Source organism: Budorcas taxicolor, chromosome 8 (genome assembly GCF_023091745.1).
Source record: "Budorcas taxicolor isolate Tak-1 chromosome 8, Takin1.1, whole genome shotgun sequence".
In the NCBI taxonomy this organism is placed as follows: domain Eukaryota; kingdom Metazoa; phylum Chordata; class Mammalia; order Artiodactyla; family Bovidae; genus Budorcas; species Budorcas taxicolor.
Window position 1 is genome coordinate 10,537,588 of NC_068917.1, and position 20,844 is coordinate 10,558,431.

The 20,844-nt window shown below is 46.1% G+C and overlaps 1 protein-coding gene across 1 annotated transcript in view; it reads left to right on the top strand.

Annotated features, from left to right (window-relative positions):
• Window positions 1-20,460, top strand: part of LOC128052660 (disintegrin and metalloproteinase domain-containing protein 20-like) — a 195,469-nt gene extending 175,009 nt beyond the window's left edge. Inside the window, exon 7 of the mRNA XM_052645234.1 lies at window positions 20,275-20,460. Coding sequence (XP_052501194.1) covers window positions 20,275-20,460 — 186 coding nt within the window. The remainder of the gene's footprint in view (window positions 1-20,274) is intronic.
• The last annotated feature ends 384 nt before the right edge of the window (window positions 20,461-20,844 follow it).

Here is a 20,844-nt window from a genome sequence, read left to right on the forward strand (position 1 = left end):
GACAGCTGAATATCTGATGTCAGCACAGCCCACGGCTTGCTTCCTTCCTTTGTGCAAGCCCACTCACAAATATGAGCCTTGTTTCCTCCCTCTCTGAAAGAATGAGGTGTCTTTGCTGTGGCTATGTCTATGCTATGGTCTACACTATGTCTACGATAGCAGATGGTTAGCATACGGCCTGGGCTCTATGGGCCAGAATCATATGCCCACTGAAGGGTCTCCTGGGAGCCTTTCCTGGGATCTTGCAAGGGCATCCTCAGCCCTGAACTAGCACTGCCCTCGGTGCTTCTAGTCCACTCGCCCACCATGTCTCTCCCATCCCCATTCCAACCTGCAGCCACGTCCTCAACCATACCCACTGTTGTAAACCAGAATAAAACTTTCCCAGTGATGTCTTGCATTCACTAAGAAGTCTCTTGGAGAGGGCCCACAGAAGAGAAAGAAGCACAGCTGTAGTGGCCGAATTTAAGAAAGGACAAGGAAGAGGAGAGGGAAAGAGCACAATGCATTTTGTAAGCTTTATCTCATTTCACCCTCAAAAAAAACCTCTTACAGTGCACTTTTAGAGACAAGGAAGATTATCTGAAAAAAAAACAACACTGATTCAAAAAGATATATTCACCCCAGTGTTCATAGCAGCCCTATAGAAGCAACCTAAGTGTCCATCAACAGAAGATACCTGTGTGCTCAGTCATGCCTGACTCTTTGCAACCCACCTGGACTGTAGCCCACCAGGCTCCTCTGTCCATGGAATTTTTCCAGGCAAGAATACTGGAGCGAGTTGCCATTTCCTGCTCCAGAGGATCTTCCCAACGCAGAGGTTGGACCTGTGTCTCCTGCATCTCCTGTATTGCAGGCAAATTCTTTACTGCTGAACCACCAGCAAAGCCCCATCAACAACAACAAAAAAAAATGATTAAAAAAGTTATGCTATATGTAAATATAAATATATACACATGCAATGAAATACTATTCAGCCATAAAAAAGAATAAAATTTTGCTATTTACAACAACATGGACTTGGAGGGTATTATAATAACTGAAATAAGACAGAGAAAGACAAATATGGTATGATATCATTTATATGTGGAATCTTTATAAAAAGATACAACAAACTAGTGAATATAACAAAATAAAACAGATTCACAGATAGAATATATATAGTGGTTACCGGTGGGGAGAGGGAAGAGCAGAGGGGCAATAAAGGGGTAGAGAATTAAAAGGTACAAACAGGTATAAAATCAGATACAAGCCTATGTTGTACAACACAGCAAATCTAGCCAATATTTTATAATAACTAGAAATGGACCCTTAAAATTTTTGGATCACTATATTGTATGCCTATAACTTTCATAATATTGTACAGCAACTCTACCTCAATTTTTTTTAATCCTAAAAATAAAGCAAAGAGGGAAAGAAAGAGAAAAAGAAAAGAGGAAGCTGAAACTCAGAGATGCTAAATAATTCATCCAAGGGCCTGTGACAGCAAAACAGGGTGTAACCAATAAAACTATGCTCTGCTGCCACTTTACAGACTCAGAATCCTACAGTCTTGGATCATTCGGGTACAAGCCTGGCTCAGGGGCAAGAATAAAGCCTAAGTTCATGCCTTCTTCTTTCCCACCATCCCTCCAGGGCGGCAGACCTAATGACCCTTCCCGAGAACCTCGGCCCTCTAGCTCCAGGGAAGCATTGTTCTGCTCTACTCCTAACAGAGGGCAGCCAACCCTGAACCAGCTCTTCCTCCTCTCAGGGGCCAGGAGAGAATTCTAACTCACCCACTGCAAAAACAGAACCTTCCCCAGAGCTGGTTCCCAAAATCCAGCTGACTTTCTACATCAGCCATCTAGAAAACAAAGTCACTCAGTGAACTGTTCTGGGGGGTGAGATTCCCTGCAGCGCGAGCCTCCAATAGGCAAATAAGCTTTCCCTTCTTCACTATGTCTGAACACCTACCTAACTCTTGGTCAGGCCAACAGTTGACACCCTGAGATCCTTTGCTTCTTGGAACACTGTAAATTCTTGCTGGCATCCTTTCCGGCCTTCAGTTAAGCCTGTTTTATCACATCGCCTCTCTGGGCTCCTGTGTTTTCAGTGGGACTGCAAAGGATGGGAGGAACAAGCAGACGTTTCCCTGCCATTTTCCCATCAGTGTCCATTTGAAGTGACACAGGCATAGTACTCAGTCCTGAGCATGGTGGTGCCTGGTCTCTCCCTTTCTTCTACCTTGACTGAGTCCTTTCTTCTCCCATGATTTGTAGAAGAGGAAGCCGCACAGAATGGCCCAGGGATTCCTTTTCCTGTAATCCTGAGAAAGCCTGTCTCCCCTGGGTATCCCTCCAGATAGAATGAGGCCAGTGTCCAGCCCCACCCAGCCTTGCCCAGCACTATAAAGGAGCCTCCCAGATAGCCACCCCCAGGAGGCTGTAGCTCTGTGTCCTCATCAACTATGAGACTCCGTCTCTCTGGGTTACTCTTCCTCCTGGTGATCTCATTGCCTTCAGGTAAGTAAGGATGGGTATGGGTCATGAACACTGAGGGTCTTCTGAGGTTGAGGCACTTGAAAAGCCCCATTGGTATAAATAAGCCCAGCAGGGAGACCACGGTATCAGTGAGCAGAGGGGCTAGAGGCAAGAGGTGGTTGAGTGTCATTCAGCCCCTGCCCTGATCATCTGTCGCTACCTCCTGAAAGTCTGCCGCAGCTTAAGAGAGAGGAGCCCTTTTCACCACATGCATAGATCACTATCCAGATATTTACAATCCTGTTTCCCTCAGCTTCCTCTGATTAGCGCTGGACTCAGTGGCCCTCACCAAAATGTAACAGCAGATGAGAGGACGGAGTGTAGAAGGAAAACCCCAAACTGAGAAGCAATTCACCAAAAATGAGAGGACAGCCCTCAGATTTCCCCCAGGCTCTTGAAGACTGATTTTTCTTTTGTGTGTACGTGTTTTTTCTCCTTCAGGGAACAGTGTGTTTAGAAACGATGGAGCGACAGTCCGTACTTGCACTCGACGTGGTGGCAACTGTTACTTTGGCTGTAAACTGGGATGGAAATGGGTCGCCTTCTGTCACAATGTATTGTCTTGCTGCATAGAACTGAAGTTTCATAAACCCCCTCAGGTCAACTTACCATGACCCTCACCTCATGTGTGCAAATTAAAAAGATACACAAATGGCTAAAAGGATGAGACCTCCAATTTGTGTGTAAGGATGGTTAACTGGGCTCTGGGTAATGAAAAGGGTCCAGATTATAACCAATTTACTGGCAAAATTGCAGACGTGCTTTCTTAAAGGGGCATTGTGGCAGTATGCTTTCCTACTCTCTTTTCTGCCCTCCAATCTCCAATAAGTAATTCCTACATCCAATTCAAAATCAGTTGATTAATGCATGACTACAGGCCCAAGTACATCATGAGACACTCTGGGCTGGAAGAGGCACAAGCTGGAATCAAGATTGCCGGGAGAAATACCAATAACCTCAGATAGGCAGATGACACCACCCTTATGGCAGAAAGTGAAGAGGAACTAAAAAGCCTCTTGATGAAAGTGAAAGAGGAGAGTGAAAAAGTTGGCTGAAAGCTCAACATTCAGAAAACAAAGACCATGGCATCTGGTCCCATCACTTCATGGGAAATAGATGGGGAAACAGTAGAAACAGTGTCAGACTTTATTTTGGGGGGCTCCAAAATCACTGCAGATGGTGATTGCAGCCATAAAATTAAAAGACACTTACTCCTTGGAAGGAAAGTTATGACCAACCTAGATAGCATATTGAAACGCAGAGACATTACTTTGCCGATTAAGGTCCGTCTAGTCAAGGCTACGGTTTTTCCAGTGGTCATGTATGGATGTGAGAGTTGGACTGTGAAGAAAGCTGAGAGCTGAAGAATTGATGCTTTTGAACTGTGGTGTTGGAGAAGACTCTTGAGAGTCCCTTGGACTGCAAGGAGATCCAACCAGTCCATTCTGAAGGAGATCAGTCCTGGGTGTTCATTGGAAGGACTGATGCTGAAGCTGAAACTCCAATACTTTGGCCACCTCATGCGAAGAGTTGACTCACTGGAAAAGACTCTAATGCTGGGAGGGACTGGGGGCAGGAGGAGAAGGGGACGGCAGAGGATGAGATGGCTGGATGGTATCACTGACTCAATGGACATGAGTTTGGGTGAACTCCAGGAGTTGGTGATGGACAGGGAGGCCTGGCGTGCTGCAATTCATGGGGTCACAAAGAGTTGGACATGACTGAGCCACTGAACTGAACTGAACTGAACAGGCCCAAGTATAAGACATCCACTGAACCTAATAATGGGCTTCCCAGGTGGCACAGTGGTAAAATATCTGCCTGCCAATTGCAAAAAACTCAGTTCTATCCCTGGGTCAAGAAGATCTCCTGTAGTAGGAAATAGCAACCCACTCCAGTATTCTTGCCTGGAAAACTCACATGGACAGAGGAGCAACTGAGCATACACACACAAGCCTAATAACAATAGCTGACCACATGCCAGTCCCATTTTTAAGTGGTTTCAGTCAGTTCAGTCACTCAGTCATGTCCAACTCTTTGTGACCCCATGGACTGCAGCATGCCAGGCTTGCCTGTCTATCACCAACTCCTGGAGCTTACTCAAACTCATGTCCATTGTATTGGTGATGCCATCCAACCATCTCATCCTTGGTCATCCCCTTCTCCTCCTGACTTCAATCTTTCCCAGCATCAAGGTCATTTCCAATGAATCAGTTCTTCGCATCAGATGGCCAAAGTTTTGGAGTTTCAGCTTCAGCCTAAGTCCTTCCAATAAATGTTCAGGACTGATTTCCTTTAGGAGGGACTGATTGGATCTCTTTGCAGTCCAAGGGACTCTCAAGAGTCTTCTCCAACACCACAGTTCAAAAGCACCAATTCTTTGACGCTCAGCTTTCTTTATAGTCCAACTCTTACATCCATACATGACTATTGGAAAAACCATAGCCTTGACTAAACAGACCTTGGTTGTCAAAGAAATGTCTCTGCTTTTTAATATGCTGTCTAGGTTGGTCATAACTTTTCTTCCAAGGAGCAAGCCTTTTTTAATTTTATGATGGCAATCACCATCTGCAGTGATTTTGGAGGCCAAGAAAATAAAGTCTCTCACTGTTTCTCCATCTGTTTGTGATGGGACCAGATACCATGATCTTTGTTTTCTGAATGTTGAGTTTTAAGCCAACTTTTTTACTCTCCTCTTTCACTTACATCAAGAGGCTTTTTAGTTCTTCTTTGCTTTCTGCCATAAGGGTGATATCTGCATATCTGAGGTTATTGATATTTCTCCCAGCAATCTTGATTCCAGCTTGTGTTTCTTCCAGTTCAGCGTTTCTCATGATGTACTCTGCGTAGAAGTTAAATAAGCAGGGTGACAATATACAGCCTTGACATACTCCTTTTCCTATTTGGAACCAGTCTGTTGTTCCATGTCCAGTTCTAACTGTTGCTTCCTGACCTGCATACAGATTTCTCAAGAGGCAGGTCAGGTGGTCTGGTATTCCCATCTCTCTCAGAATTTTCCACAGTTTCTTGTGATCCACACAGTCAAAGGCTTTGGCATAGTCAATAAAGCAGAAATAGATGTTTTTCTGGAACTCTCTTGCTTTATCCATGATCCAGCAGATGTTGGCAATTTGATCTCTGGTTCCTCTGCCTTTTCTAAAACCAGCTTGAACATCTGGAAGTTCACTGTTCACGTATTCCTGAAGCCTGGCTTGGAGAATTTTGAGCATTACTTTACTAGCGTGTGAGATGAGTGCAATTGTGCAGTAGTTTGAGCATTCTTTGGCATTGCCTTTCTTTGGGATTGGAATGAAAACTCACTTTTTCCAGTCCTGTGGCCACTGCTGAGTTTTCTAATATTGCTGGCATATTGAATGCAGCACTTTCACAGCATCATCTTTCAGGATTTGAAATAGCTCTACTGGAATTCCATCACCTCCACTAGCTTTGTTCATAGTGATGCTTTCTAAGGCCCACTTGACTTCACATTCCAGGATGTCTGGCTCTAGATGAGTGATCACATCGTTGTGATTATCTTGGTCATGAAGATCTTTTTTGTACAATTTTTCTGTGTATTCTTGCTACCTCTTCTTAATATCTTCTGCTTCTGTTAGGTCCATACCATTTCTGTCCTCTATTGAGCCCATCTTTGCATGAAATGCCACTTCTCAATTATGAAGCAAAGGGATATAACTGAATGTATGTTTTCATTGAAGTATAGTTGATTGATAATGTGTTAGTTTCAAGTATACAGCAACATTATTCAGTTATGCGTGTGTGTGTGTGTGTGTGTGTGTGTATAGTTGTGTGCTCAGTCACTAAATCATGTTAAACTCTTTGCAACCCCATAGACTGTACCCCACCAGGCTCTTCTGTCCAGAGGATTTCCCAGGCAAGAATACTGGAGTGGGTTGCCACTTCCTTCTCCAGGGGATCTTCCCAAGCCAAGGACTGAACCCATGTATTGTGTTTCCTGTATTGGTAGGCAGGTTCTTTACCAGTGCACCACCTGGGAAGTCCATTATATATATACACAAATTTTTAATATTCTTTTCCATTATAGATTATTATAAAATATTGAATATAGTTCCCTGTGCTATGCCCTTGTTGTTTATCCATTTTATATACAGTAGTGTCTGTTTGTTGGAGAAGGCAATGGCACCCCACTCCAGTACTCTTGCCTGGAAAATCCCATGGACGGAGGAGCCTGGTAGGCTGCAGTCCATGGTGTCGCTAAGAGTCGGACACGACTGAGCGACCTCACTTTCACTTTTCACTTTCATGCATTGAAGAAGGAAATGGCAACCCGCTCCAGTGTTCTTGCCTCGAGAATCCCAGAGACGGGGGAGCCTGATGGGCTGCCGTCTGTGGGGTCGCACAGAGTCGGACACGACTGACGCGACTTAGCAGCAGCAGTAGCAGCAGTGTATGTTTGTTAATCCCAAACTCCTAATTTATCCCTCTGTTCCTTTCCCCACTGGCAACCGTAAGTTTGTTTTCTGTGTCTGTGAATCTGTTTCTGTTTTGTAAATAAGCTCCTTTGTATCATTTTTTTAGATTCCACATATAAGTGATATCATATGATAATTGTCTTTCTCTGTCTGACTTACTTCACTTACTATGATAATCTCTAGGTCCATCTATGTTGTTGCTAGTGGAATTATTTCATTCTTGTTTATGGCTACGTAATATACAATTTTACATATATATATATATATATATATATATATATCTCTGACATCTCCTTTATCTATTCATCTGTCGATAGACACTTACTTGCTTCCTTGTCCTGGCTGTTGTAAATACAGCTGCAGTGAACATTGGGTAATGCAAGTATCTTTTCTTATGAGAGTTTTCATCTTTCCTGGATATATGCCCAGAAGTGGGGCTGCTGGATCATATGGTAGCTCTATTTTTAGTTTTTTAAGGAACAACTATGCTATTCTCCATAGTGGCTGCACCAATTTACATTCCTGTTAACACTGTAGACAGGTTTTTTTTTTTTCCCATACTATCTCCAGTGTTTATTGTTCATAGACTTTTTGATGATAATTATTCTGATTGATGTGAGGCAATACCTCATATAGTTTTGATTTGCATTTCACTAGTAACTTCCAGCTGGATGTATTGATTGGAGATTATAGTCCAATGAGGAATCAAGGATCCAGCTAGATCCGATAGCAAGTCCCTCAAAACTTCCCATGACTTCAGGCTATAATGCTTCTGGCTGTTAAGTTGTATTTTTGAGGCTACTCAGCAGCTTTCATGATTCAAGACCAGTGTGGCCTTAAGATTTCATATGCCAAACATCGCTGCTTTCACCACTGCAGTGGAAGCAATGGCCCATCCACACCCACACAAAACTTCCAGCTCTCTATGGGGGGTGCTGGTCCAGCAGCCCTTCCTCACCTCCCCTGCAGCACCTCTGACCAGGGGCAGACATCACAGATCTTCATCAAGACCCCTGTCATCCAGAGGAATGGGTAAAGAAGATGTGGTACATATATGCAATGGAATATTACTCAGGCATTAAAAAGATGAAATAATGCCATTTACAGCAACATGGATGGACAGACAGAGAAGGAAAAATATTGTATCACAACTTTTACGTGTGGAATCTTAAAAAAGGTTGCTGCTACAGGCCAAGAACAATGCCGTGATTCTTGGCCTCCAGAGGAGAAGAATTTGATCCAGGGCTGGTGATGAGTCTTGATCACTCGGAGCTTTTTGTGTAATAAAGTTTTATTAAAGTATAAAAGAGATAGAGAAAGCTTCTGACATAGACATCAGACGGGGACAGAAAGAGTGCCCCCTTACTAATTTTTAGCAAAGAGTTCTATACCTATCAGCAAGCTGCTAATTAGAGAAAGGAAACACCTCAAAACTAAGAGAGTTGCACCAGGCTCCTCACCCACAACATGCATTTTGAGATAGCATTGGCACAAGGTGAGTCATCCCAGGCCATAAAACAATTGACATGAATCTTGAAGAAAGGCAAATACATAGTTCATTAACATAGCTGAAGGAAGATATTTCCATGAGAAAAACGCATTGGTTAGCTCAAGGTTTGAGATAAAGTTAAATTCAGGTGGAACCAGGGTCCACTGACAACACAGCATTATAAAAGAAAAAAGAAATTAAAATGCCTGCCACTTGCAGTTTTATTTCCTCCTGCCTGCTTGAGGACCTCTGGCCTCCCTACAGAGGCTATTAACACTCTCAAAATGATACAAATGAACTTACTTAGAAAACAGAAAGAGGCTCACAGACTTAGAGAAGGAACTTGGGGTTCCGCAGGGGTTGGGGGGTAGGGGGAAGGGAAGATGGGGGAAAGGGATACTCAAGAGAGTTTGGGATGGACATGTATGCACTGCCGTATTTAAAATGAATGACCAGCAAGGTCCTATTGTATAGCACGTGGAACTCTGCTCGATGCCATGTGGTAGCCTGGATGGGAGGGGAGTTTGGGGGAGAATGGGTACATGTATATGTATAGCTGAGTCACTCTGCTATCCACCTGAAACTATCACAATACTGTTAATTAGCTATACCCCAAGAATTTTTTTTTTAATAAATAAAGACCCTAATCATCGTCTGCTTAGGAAAATAAAACTTAGCAGCTGAGTTTCAGATTTTCCCTTCTCCAAGGATAGGCCTGAAGGAAACATATCTGCTCAGACTCTTTCCTGCCTCTGATCCTCAACATTTCAGAAAAAAAAAAAAAAAAGCCAGAAGTCATCCCTGGTGCACAGGGTATTGTATTTTAGCTTGCCCATTGCATTCTGTCTAGAGAGGTTCCCAGGTGTTGGGCTATTATGCTTGCTCTCTTAAGCCCACTCACTAACCAAAAGAAAGAGAGAAGAGGTTTGTAGCTCACAAATGCCTATAAATGCAGTGAAATTAACACAAAAGGAGAAAATAAGACAGACAACTAGGTGAAGGAAAAAAAAAAAAACAAATATTCTTTCACCAAATTTCCAAAGGGTCCACAGGACCCCATCCCCACCCCAAAAAGACTAAAAATCCCTACCCTTTTCTTGTGGTTCCTAAGGCCATCATTCCACCAGCCTGAGGGGAGGAACAGCTCTCACTTGGCAAAAGAAGACATCAAAGAAGACGTGACCTTGTCTTTGCTTTTCTGCCCTGCAGCTTAGATAAGACTGGAAAGTTCAGAGTCATTCTTGCTGAAAACTGCATGTGAAACGAGTAAACTGTCACACACAAAGGCCTTTATGGATTCACCAGGGGTTCCATGGGTGTTAGAGGTGGCGGCCACCCACTCAGAAAACCAAAGCACCCCGTCCTGGCTCCCTGTCCCACAGCAGTCATGGAGAGGGTCCCAGATTCTCCACTCTGTCTCTGCCTGTCTCTGTCTCTCTCTCCAAAGTAAAGTAGAACCTGGGAGGATACAAGAAGGTAATGACTAATAAATCCTGGATTCTGCCGGCCTGGGGTCACCTAAGGCCAGGTCTGGCCCTGGAGCTGCTCTGCTCGTGCCAGCAGTGAACAACCACATGAGGGCTGCTTCTGCCCACCTTCAGACGGGGCCCGCAGGACACCTGGGGCAGGACCTGATAAGAGTCTGATGACAGAACGGCTGAGGAGCAGCGGGACCCACTGAAGCATAAGGACTCACAATGTTCCCTGGGCTGCCCGCCGCCTGGCGCAGATCAGGGGCCCTGATGCCATCAGGACTCATTAACGGGAGCAGAGCTGTGTACTCATTCAGAATGGGCCTCAGTATCAGACAATTTGGATTCAAATTCAGGTCCTTCCAGAACCATGTCTTAGCTTGGTGACCTTGACCAAGTCATTTACCCTGCGTTAGCCTCCATGTTCTCTGTTCCCTGGGAAGGGAGTACCAAAGGGAGAAGGAGGAGGAGGGGAAGAGGATAAAGGGGAGGGGGAGGGGAGAAGGAGAAAAGCGGGGGGAAAGAAGAGAAGGGAATAATCAGGGAAGTTAGTCTCCACAGGATGCCTGGGAACTTGAGTAAGATAAAAAGTGATTAGCATGGAGCCTGATACACAGCAGCGCTGGGTAATTGCTAACTCATAGGTGAGCCTTCCATTAGTGATCAGCACGGAGCCTGACACATAGCAGTGCTGGGTAATTGCTGACTCACAGGTGAGCCTTCAAAGTGATCAGCACGGAGCCTGACACACAGCAGCGCTGGGTAATTGCTGACTCACAGGTGAGCCTTCACTAGTGATCAGCACAGAGCCTGACACACAGCAGCGCTGGGTAATTGCTAACTCATAGGTGAGCCTTCATTGTGTATATGTGTGTTTCGTCACTCAGCCTCATCCAACTCAATGGACTCCGTGGACTGTAGCCCGCCAGGCTCCTCTGTCCATGGGATTTCGCAGGCCAGAATACTGGAGTGGGTTGCATTTCTTTCTCCAGGAGATCTCCCTAACCCAAGGACTGAACCCACATGTCCTGCTTGGCATGTGGATTCTTAACCACTGCGCAACCTAGGAAGCCCAGTACTCAATACAAACAAGTTGTTTTTTTTTTTTCAGACTAGTACTTGTTGCTGCTGGTGGTACTATTGGAGCTGGCCCGCTGCCCCCTGATTTTATCAAGTTCCCTCCTCACTGTGATGGGGCAAACCGCCAGGGCAGCAGCTCCCAGAAGCCCCTACAATCTAGGTACATTAACACGATGACCTATTCCTAAAGGTAGCCACTGCTGGAGAGGACGGCACTGAGGTCCAGCTCCTGGGAAGAAGCTCCCCCAGCTGGTATGTCCCTCCACCCCAGGCATGGCCACACCCCATCCTCACCACTTCCTCCTAGGAAACCATGTGGTTTGCAAGCAAAGCCCTGGCCCAGGAGCCCAGAAGCTCCCCCTGCTCGGGGAGCTCAGATACCACATGTCTCTCAGTCAAAAAACCCAAGCCATAAAACAGAGGCAATATTGTAACAAATTCAATTAAGATTTTAAAATTTTTTTTAAAAAATTATTTTTCCATGTTAAAAAAAATCTTTAAAAAAATCAGACGGTGGGCAGGATTTGGCCCACCGGGCTGGGTTTGCCAACCTCTGCTCCAGGGGATGTTTCAGCCCCTTGGCTAGCTGTGGAGGTCACAGGAAGTGCCGAAGCCATAGAGCCTGGACCAGGGTGTGTGCCCTCAAGGGGCTTATAATCTACACATATCCATGACAGATGAATAAGTACACGCAGGGACCCATGTCTTGGTATCCGTCAGTATCACCACTATCCTTTCCTTTGTTCCTTGGATATCAGTTGCCTGCCCACTGTGTGCCAGGCACTGCACTGGCCTGTGGGGGACATGGAAACAGAGCCCCAGCTCTGCCCTGGGGACCCCTGCTCCCACTACAGGCTGTGTGAGCAAGGCTTCTGGGACATTGACCCCAGGGCTATGTCAGGGAGCACATGGATGAGAAGGTGGAGGAAAACAGCAAGAAGTGGGGCCCCCCAAGTCACCCCAGACTTCTTTATCCATCATTGTGACCTTGGACCACTTACTCAACTCCAAACCTCAGCTTCTCCTCTTAAAAAAATCAATATTAAGGTACAATGGAGTCAGAATGATTCAGCAAAGAAAAACTTGACACTGTAATACTAAAGCATAAACAAATGCTTCATGTGTGCTGAAAATGTCAATTTGGGATTAAAAATTGTTTAATGTCAAACAAAGAGAGAAAATAATAATATTTGTTTCAAGTGATTGCTGTGAAGCTTAAGTGAGATATTTGCAAGGCCTCACATATATTAGATGCTTAATAAATCATACCTATATTGATTCAAAAAAGCCTTCCTTATAAACACTATTTCTGACCATTCTATGCAGTTCTGAGCTATGTTTAGTCCTTCCAAGGTAAAAACAAAGCATTCACAATGCAAAAAACTCATTCCTGTCTTCGTTTGTTTTTTGTACTCATTTATTCATCTAACAAAAATATAATTCATGGCAACTATGGGAATAGGCACCAAAAAAAAAAAAAAACCCTGTGTTCGCCATCTTCATTGAATTTATAGCACACTAGAAGTGATAAACCAGAAGTAAATGAATTAGAAAAGCAAACAAATCAATGATCATAAAAATGGTCACTTTCCATATCTCTCTAAATGATTTTTGTGTTCATTCACTCAGTCATGTCTGACTCTTTGCAACCTCCTTGGACTGTAGCCCACCAGGCTCCTCCGTCCATGGGATTTTTCAGGCAAGAATACTGGAGTGGGTTGTACCAATGTTTATTGGGTTATTTTTAAATGCTGCATTAATCATTACAGCCTGTAGGAAAAATCACAATAAAATTGTCTTTATAAAAACCTATTCCCCTAAACAATTTTTTTTTCCTTTTTTCCCCTATACATTTTAATGGAGCTTAGGGGCTTCCCTGGTGGCTCAGAGGTTAAAGCATCTGCCTGCAATGCAGGAGACCTGGGTTCGATCCCTGAGTCAGGAAGATCCCCTGGAGAAGGAAATGGCAACCCACTCCAGTATTCTTGCCTGAAGAATCCCATGGACAGCGGAGCCTGGTGGGCTACAGTCCACAGGGTCGCAAAGAGTCGGACACGACTGAGCGACCTCACTTTCACTTATACGACTTCACCAATTCTCAAAAAGCCTTGTATTAATAAAATACATGATGGTGAAATTATCTACTCAGTTTATAAAAGATCACACAAATGGTAATTGCTTTGAAGGAAGGTGTAGGGGCACATCAATCTATACATGGGTGTATGTACATATATACATAAGGGTGCATTTGTACACACAATCCGTGTAACCACACCCTGACCAAGATATAGGACACTTCCACCACCCCCAGAAGATTCTCTCTTGCCCCTTCTACATCAATAACCACACCAGACGGAACCACTAATCTAAGTTCTATCACCATCAGTTAGTTTTGCTTATGACTGAATTTTGTGGAAATGGACTCACTACATGCAGTCTTATGCGTTTGACTTCTTCCATTCAATACTGTGTTTATAAAGTTCATCTGTTATGTTGCCTGTCATGGTAGTTCGTTCTTTTTTCTTACCGTGTACATACCACGATGTATCTGTATACCAATTTCTTAGTGAATGCTGACAGTTTCCAAACTGGGTGTACCAATTTAACTCCAACAGCAGTGTGTGAGAGTCCAGGTTGCCTCATATCTTCACAAACACTTAGCAGCATCTTTCACATTCTCACCATTCTGGTGTTTGTCTACTGTCTTGCTATTTTAACTTGTATTCCTCTAATAAACGTAATATAGAGCATCTTTTCACGGACTTACTGGCCATCTGGAGAGCCTCAGTTATGAAACACCTGTTCAAACCTTTGCCCAATCTTATTGGGCTGTTTGTCATTTATTTACTGATTTGTAGGACTTCTAATACATTTGAGTTGACAAATATATTTATGGTAATGAATTGACCTTTGTCTGCTTTAAAACTGAGCTCCACAGTCCTCGTGCCACAGCTGAGTCATGAGCCCATCACTAAGTTAAAGACAGAGGAGCCCAGACAAGAGCTTGGGTTTCCTAAAATTCCATTACACTATGTCTCCTATTCCCTAACATATTGTAACATGTACACAGGCGAAGATGAAAGGGAAGGTGGGGGGAAAATGAGTGCCACAAAATGCTGTCAATCTTTTCATTTTAAAAACAATAAACAGCTGAATTGTTACCCTAGACTAGGTCCTGGAAGACGTAGGTAACTCGCTTAACACGTCTCGTTATGATTACATAAATGAATAATCTTGACCTGTCATATAGACCAGGTTTAGATCAGAAGATTAAGGGAAACCAAGCCATACCAAGGCAAAACCCATTTTCCTTTACGGAACAGTTCCTCCCACTCTCTGTACCAGGTGCGTGGCCAGTCAGCTCTTCTATTTTCATCCCTGCTTGTTTTGGGAGGACTTCACTTTCTCTTTTCACTTTCATGCATTGGAGAAGGAAATGGCAACCCACTCCAGTGTTCTTGCCTGGAGAATCCCAGGGACGCGGAGCCTGGTGGGCTGCCGTCTATCGGGTCGCACAGAGTCGGACACGACTGAAGCGACTTAGCAGCAGCAGCGGCGGCAGCACACGGACCATCTCTTAGGGAGCAATACCCCTCCCTGCCACCAGGTGGCAGACTCTACCTGCTTTCCTCCTTCCGCTGCCTTCCCAAGACTCCGAGACCACTGGGCGCACGCCCTGACCACTGCCCAGCATCTTCTCCAATTGCCCTGCTTAATAACCAGCTGCTTCCTTTCCTTTGAGGTCTTCATGATCAGCGCGACAATCAAAAGCAAAGTCGATGAATAAAAGCAGAGCTTCCTCTGGGCTGTGATTTCTCCACAATATTGTCCACTTTTAACGGACTCTGTTTACAGAATATGACAGTTTACGGAAATAAGGGCACAGACAGGTTAAAGCCGTGGTCCCAGTACACAGAGAGTGGGAGTCAGGCCCCTACATGAAAACTGAAGCCAAGGACCGCAACGACTAGAGTCCTGATCATGGTTGGGGGAGGGAGCAAAGTGGGACCAGGCTGTAACAAAGGCGTCACTCCGGCACTGCTGGGTCTGACCCAAGCGCGGGCCAGTGAGGCAGCCCGCTCACCTGAAAACACCACCCACGTCTGGGTCTGGAAAGGCCCTTAGATATCATCACCACAAGTGAGAAATCAGAGGGCCAGGGAGGGGAAGCAACTGCTCAAGACCACACTCATCAGTGAGACCAGAACCCAGAAAAGGCCTCAGGTCTCCTGAGAGGCAGCTCTGTGCTCCGTGCTCCACGTGTATTTAGGGAGGGAGCTACTCAAAATGATGGATCAAACCACCCTTCAAATGTTTAAAATCTTTTTAACCTTGCCTGTTTGGGAAATTGGAGATGTGCCAACTCGTGTAGGACTCAAAAGACATTGGATCGAAATTAAATGCAATCCGATGATGGGATTCGGATCGCTGAAAAGGGACTCGAATCGCTGAAAAGCCGCTAAGAGCCTTTGTTCCGCGCAGGTGAGAGGTGAGAGTGACGGCCCGGCAGTAAGGCAAGCCCCACGCTTCCGGCGAGCAGCTATAACCTGTTCTCACCACCAGAGGGCGCAGCCTGCCTGCTTTTCTCACTCCGGCGGACAGCGAGGATGTCCGCGCTTCTCGCATCCTGGGGGTCTTTGCAGCGCCCAAACCACCTGTCTCGCCATTTTTCCACTTGTAGGAGGCAACTTTCAACAACTTTTGGAAGAGTAGGACAAAAAACTGGATGCGTGTGAATTTGGATATAAACCTCACATCACACAATAGGAATCAGAGAAATTAAATAGTATATTGTTTGGTTCTGGGGATTTGGCTGGGAACAGAAAGAGAAAGGAGTATTTGTTCCAGTTTTGTGACGGAAATCAATTGCTGAATGTGTAAGACATGGAATCATTAGCAAATGTAAATTGATGTTTCAATTGGAGATGAAGTTTTTTTTTATTGTATATTAAAACATATATGTATATATAATATATACAAACATATATAACATATTATATAGCATATAAACATATGTGTAACATATGTATACCATATATTAAATATATAAAACATGCAGTCCCTTGGACTGCAAGGAGATCTAACCAGTCCATCCTAAAGGAGATCCGTCCTGGGCGTTCATTGCAAGGTCTGATGTTGAAGCTGAAACTCCAATACTTTGGCCACCTGATGCGAAGAGCTGACTCATTTTAAAAGACCCTGATGCTGGGAAAGATTGAGGGCAGGAGGAGAAGGGGACGACAGAGGATGAGAAGGTTGGATGGCATCACCGACTCAATGGACATGAGTTTGGGTGGGCTCCGGCAGCTGGTGTTGGACAGGGAGGCCTGGCGTGCTGCAGCTCATGGGGTCGCAAAGAGTCAGACACGACTGAGCAACTGAACTGAAAACATATATAAAAGGAAATAAATTAATTTGGAGAAAAAAGGGAAGGCAGAGCAAACGTAGTGGAGGGCCCTTGATGAGAACAGCACTGAAAGGTTACAGTCTTGGATGCGGCTGCCCAAAAAGGTGGTGTGAAGAAAAACAACTTTAGTTACTCACATCTGTAAAGGAAAAATAACAATCACTCAAGAGGCCATAAATAAGCTCATGTGGTTGGCACCATGTCACGGTATGAGTCAACAGATGTGGAATCTATTCACTGATAAGTATCAATGGGATAAGTCAGGTCTGTACCCAGATCTGTTTGACAAAAAGTGAGAAGAGACCTGTTCCAAGGCACATACGTGTTTTCTTATATAATATTTCCAATTTTAACAAGACCTTTGAAGTTCTCTGATTATTTATTTTTCATTCCATTTTTATATTTCGGTATACTTCTTCCTTTTCTTTTACTAACAAATATATTGTTCAACTAGTTTATAACAGTGAGAATGGGTTTTGAATCTGTAGGAAATATTTCAAAAGAATGACTCTCTGATTTTTGAAGGTGTGATTCAAAATAATGAAGCTTTAACTTGAGAACCGTCACCATCCGCTGGCTGGGTGTTACTTAAAGAGCGTATCAGCTGCAACGAGTCAAGAGCAGCTGAAAAAGGTAAAGACGGCTTCAGAGTCTCACCTTTGAGTACCACCCAGCCACCTAAAGCCTTGCCCTCCCACCATTTACCAGCCACATCTTAGCAGGACACCTGGCACTGGGGTGCCCGCAACCCTGCCCTCTCCAGTGCCCCCAGCTCAGGTAGGTATCAGGGATGGGGTCCCTCTCCTGCTGGGCTCTATGTACTAACACAAAGCAGCCAGCTCTGGATCTGGGCGGCCCACAGGGGGCGCGTAACAGGATTCTGAAACCCCAGCCTGCCCAGTATCCTGACAAAGCTATGCTGGCCCAAGTCCAGGCCTAAGGCCATCAACTTGATGTCTTAGCCCATGCAGGCTGCTCTAACAAGATACCGCAGACCAGGTGGCTTACAAATAGCAGAAGTTCACTGCTCATAGTTCTAGAGACTGAAAGTTCAAGATCAAGGTGCCTGCAGACTGGGAGCTCACTTTCTAACTTACATCTGGTGCCTTCTTTTTTTAACATTTATTTTTATTTATTTCATGTATGTTTTTGGCTGCACCAGGTCTTATTAAACAGTTGAGGCACGTGGGATCTCCTTCCCTGACCAGGGATTGAACCCTGGGCGCCTGCATTGGAAGCACAGAGCCTTAGCCCCTGGACCACCAGAGAAGTCCCAGCTATGTCCTAACATGGCAGAGGGGCTGAGGAGCTCTCTGGGGTCTCTTTTTTAAGGGCACTAACCCCCAGAGGGCTCCACCCTCACGACTACCTCCCAAAGGCTGCTTGTTCCACCACCATCTTCTCTGGGGGTTAGGGTGTCAGCAGGCGAATTTGGGGGACTCAGAATTCAGACCACAGCACGGGATGAGGCTCTGGGTTCCAGCCTGTTTTTGCTGTCTTTCAACTTCCCTCTATTTCTGACTCCTTAACTGAGTACATTCAAGTCATATCCCACACCTGAGGAAGAGCACAACATTTTCCTCTGTCTTGCCAAGAACCCAGAGATGGGCCTTCGGTCCAGTCCAATTGACCCACCCAGAACTGGACTCCGTTTTCCTCATTTTCTGCTCATCAGAAACAGTGGCTTACACAGTGAGTCTTCCTCTGGGGCTCTTTGCTTCCACTTTCCGAGGCTCTGCCCACTCTTGTTCACCTCCCGTCCAGAGCTGATCTCCAGCCTCTCTGTCCCCAAGAGACTCATCCTTCCCTGTGCCCGGGGCCCTGGGCTTAGATGCTCCTTCCCCTGGTCTTGACGTTTTGATGCGTGGGTGGTCGGGTCCTATGCCCGTGGGTGCCCTTGCCCTGCGTGGGCCCACACGCACCTCTGTCATCCCTGTTTCTCTGCCCTGCAGCGCTCTCTCTTGTTTCCTTTGGGCAGAAGGAGGTAACTTTCAGCACAATCCCTCCAGCATGCCCCTCCCCCACCTTGGAAAGCTGGATGGGTCCACTCCCACCACCCACCCCCACCTTGGCAGTTTGGAATATTCTTTAGGTTCCTTCCTTTTGCTGTAGAATGGCACACGGTCAAAGGACTGCGTGCATCCAATCATGACTGAATCATTCCCAGTATCAGCTAGACAAACTTTGCAGAGACCTACAAATGCCCCTATCCCTGACATTTCCACCAAACTCTTCATTTTCTCTTCCAGATTTGCTGACAAGGCACAGGCCCTCCCCACCAGCCCCTGCCCTCCAAAGGGCCCCCACTCCCGCCCACCACCGCCTCCCCGCAACCCCCCGCCCTAGGTGGGCACTCCCTAGATAAGACTCAAGCTTTCCAACCTACGGCGCCAGCGTGGGGAAGGCAGACAGAGCCTGTGGCCCCTCCGCCTGCTGCCCCCAGCCCTTCCCTTCCCTGGCACCATAACAGATGACTTCATGGCAGGACCCAGCTCCTATCAGCTCTGGCCTCCCTGGGACTGGAGCGGGGAGGGGGCCAGGAGGCAGCGGACAGCCTGAGCCATGGTTACCTTGGCGCAGCCTGGGGCTCTGTGGACTGTCAGCCACAGCCTTCAAGTCAGGGCCGCCCTGGCCGTGAGAGCACGTGGCCACGTCTCCCAGCCCAGCCTCCACCTCCTCTGAGCTGCACTTGGGGACAAGCGCAGCTGCGACCAGTGCCACCACTTCGCCAGGCACAGGAGAGCAAAGGGGATCTCCCTTTATCGCTTGAAATAAAAGTCCATTCCTGGTCCTGGGTCCCCACCCCCCAGACCATTTATTTCCACATCAAAAACTCTTTAAAAAGCAAAACATGCTCTCAGAACACTCTGTCTCTTCTCCCTGACCTTCCCTTCTCATCACAAACCTCTTCTTGATCAAGCTCTGAACCCCAGCTCCACACTAAAGCTTCACTCCTATTCGTGGCTCACTTTTTTTTTTTTTTTTTTTGCATTTGGTTTTCCCACTGTCTGATATTTAACCCTAGATTCTTTACAAAATTCCGCCTTGGACCCACGCGTGTGACTTTTTCTGGTCCAGACAGGCTCTGGTTGGACTAGCTCAAGCTGTGGCCCTCACGTCAGAGCTCAGGGCCCTGGGCCTGTGGCTGTGACTGTGGTCAGGATGTCAACATTCAGTAAACAGGCAAGTGAAAATGTCTGAGGTTTGTGAGGTCTCAATCTGATTGGAGAACAAAAGGCTCAGACTGCTTCTAAGGCAACAGCCAGTAGCTTCATCAGCTAGTGCTGGAAAATATTAGGCTGAATTCTCCAGGCAAGAATACTGGGGTGGGTAGCCTTTCTCTTCTCCAGGGGATCTTCCCAACCCAGAAATCGAACCCGAGTCTCCTGCATTGCAGACATTCTTTACCATCTGAGCCACCAGGGTACACTCACCGCCCCCCATAAACCCACCTTCCAGACTGATTACCTGGTAAGTCCACCGTCAATATTTTGTTTCCCGTTTTTAATCATCACACCTGGAGGCTCATGCTGGGGGCTGCGTAGGACGTAAATGTGACTTGCTCTGTCTTCCCCTCCCTAAGGATGCCCACAGGGGACTGAGTTGGCAGGGGGGTGAGAGGAAACGACAGAAATGGCCCCACCTCCTCCACTCATTGAGGGGGAACTGCTGTGTGGAGCTGGCTTGCTAAGCCCCTTCGGATACAACCCGTGGTTGGGCCCATCTTCTTCAAGTACAGAGACGGGGTTCTTTGTTTCCCAGCTGTGTAGCCTGAGGGGGGTCATTTAACCTTCGTAGCCTTCAGTTTCTCCTTTTCTGTAGCAGATTAAGGAGCTCTGTCTCTTCCTCCCAGGTGGGAGGACCAGAGGACACCCGCAGGGCAGGCCACCCTCACGCTCTGCAGAGCCTGACACGGTCTCCAGGCTTCCAGCCTCTCATCCCCAGCCCCGGACAGGGGAATATTGGGCGAGCATATTCCTCTGGCCGCAGGTCCATCACAGCTGGCCCCCTGTGTGCCTGTCTCTATGCCTTTACTTAACAGTTAGAAGTAAGGACTCAAAATGAGTTATCACGAGCTACTAGCTCAGCGGCATCAAGACGATGAACATCAAACACAGCCGCAAGGAGCGTGGGACGGGGAAACGTGGTCGAGGATGATAATATCGTTGCGGTACCAGCGGGATCATCTCCAGCCCATTAGGTCCTTGAGGGCTGAGGTGGGTCCTTACTGTGTCTCATTTCCTTCAGGATGAGCAGAGTCCCTGGCACTCACCTGTGGCAGAAGCCACGGGGTAAAGGCCGAGAGGAGTGGGAAAGGGAGGAACGTTGACCGTTGATGGAGGAGGGAGTCTTTTTTTTTTATTTTCTAATTGGAAGAAAATCGCTTTACAAGGTGGTATTAGTTTCTGCCGTACGAGAGTGA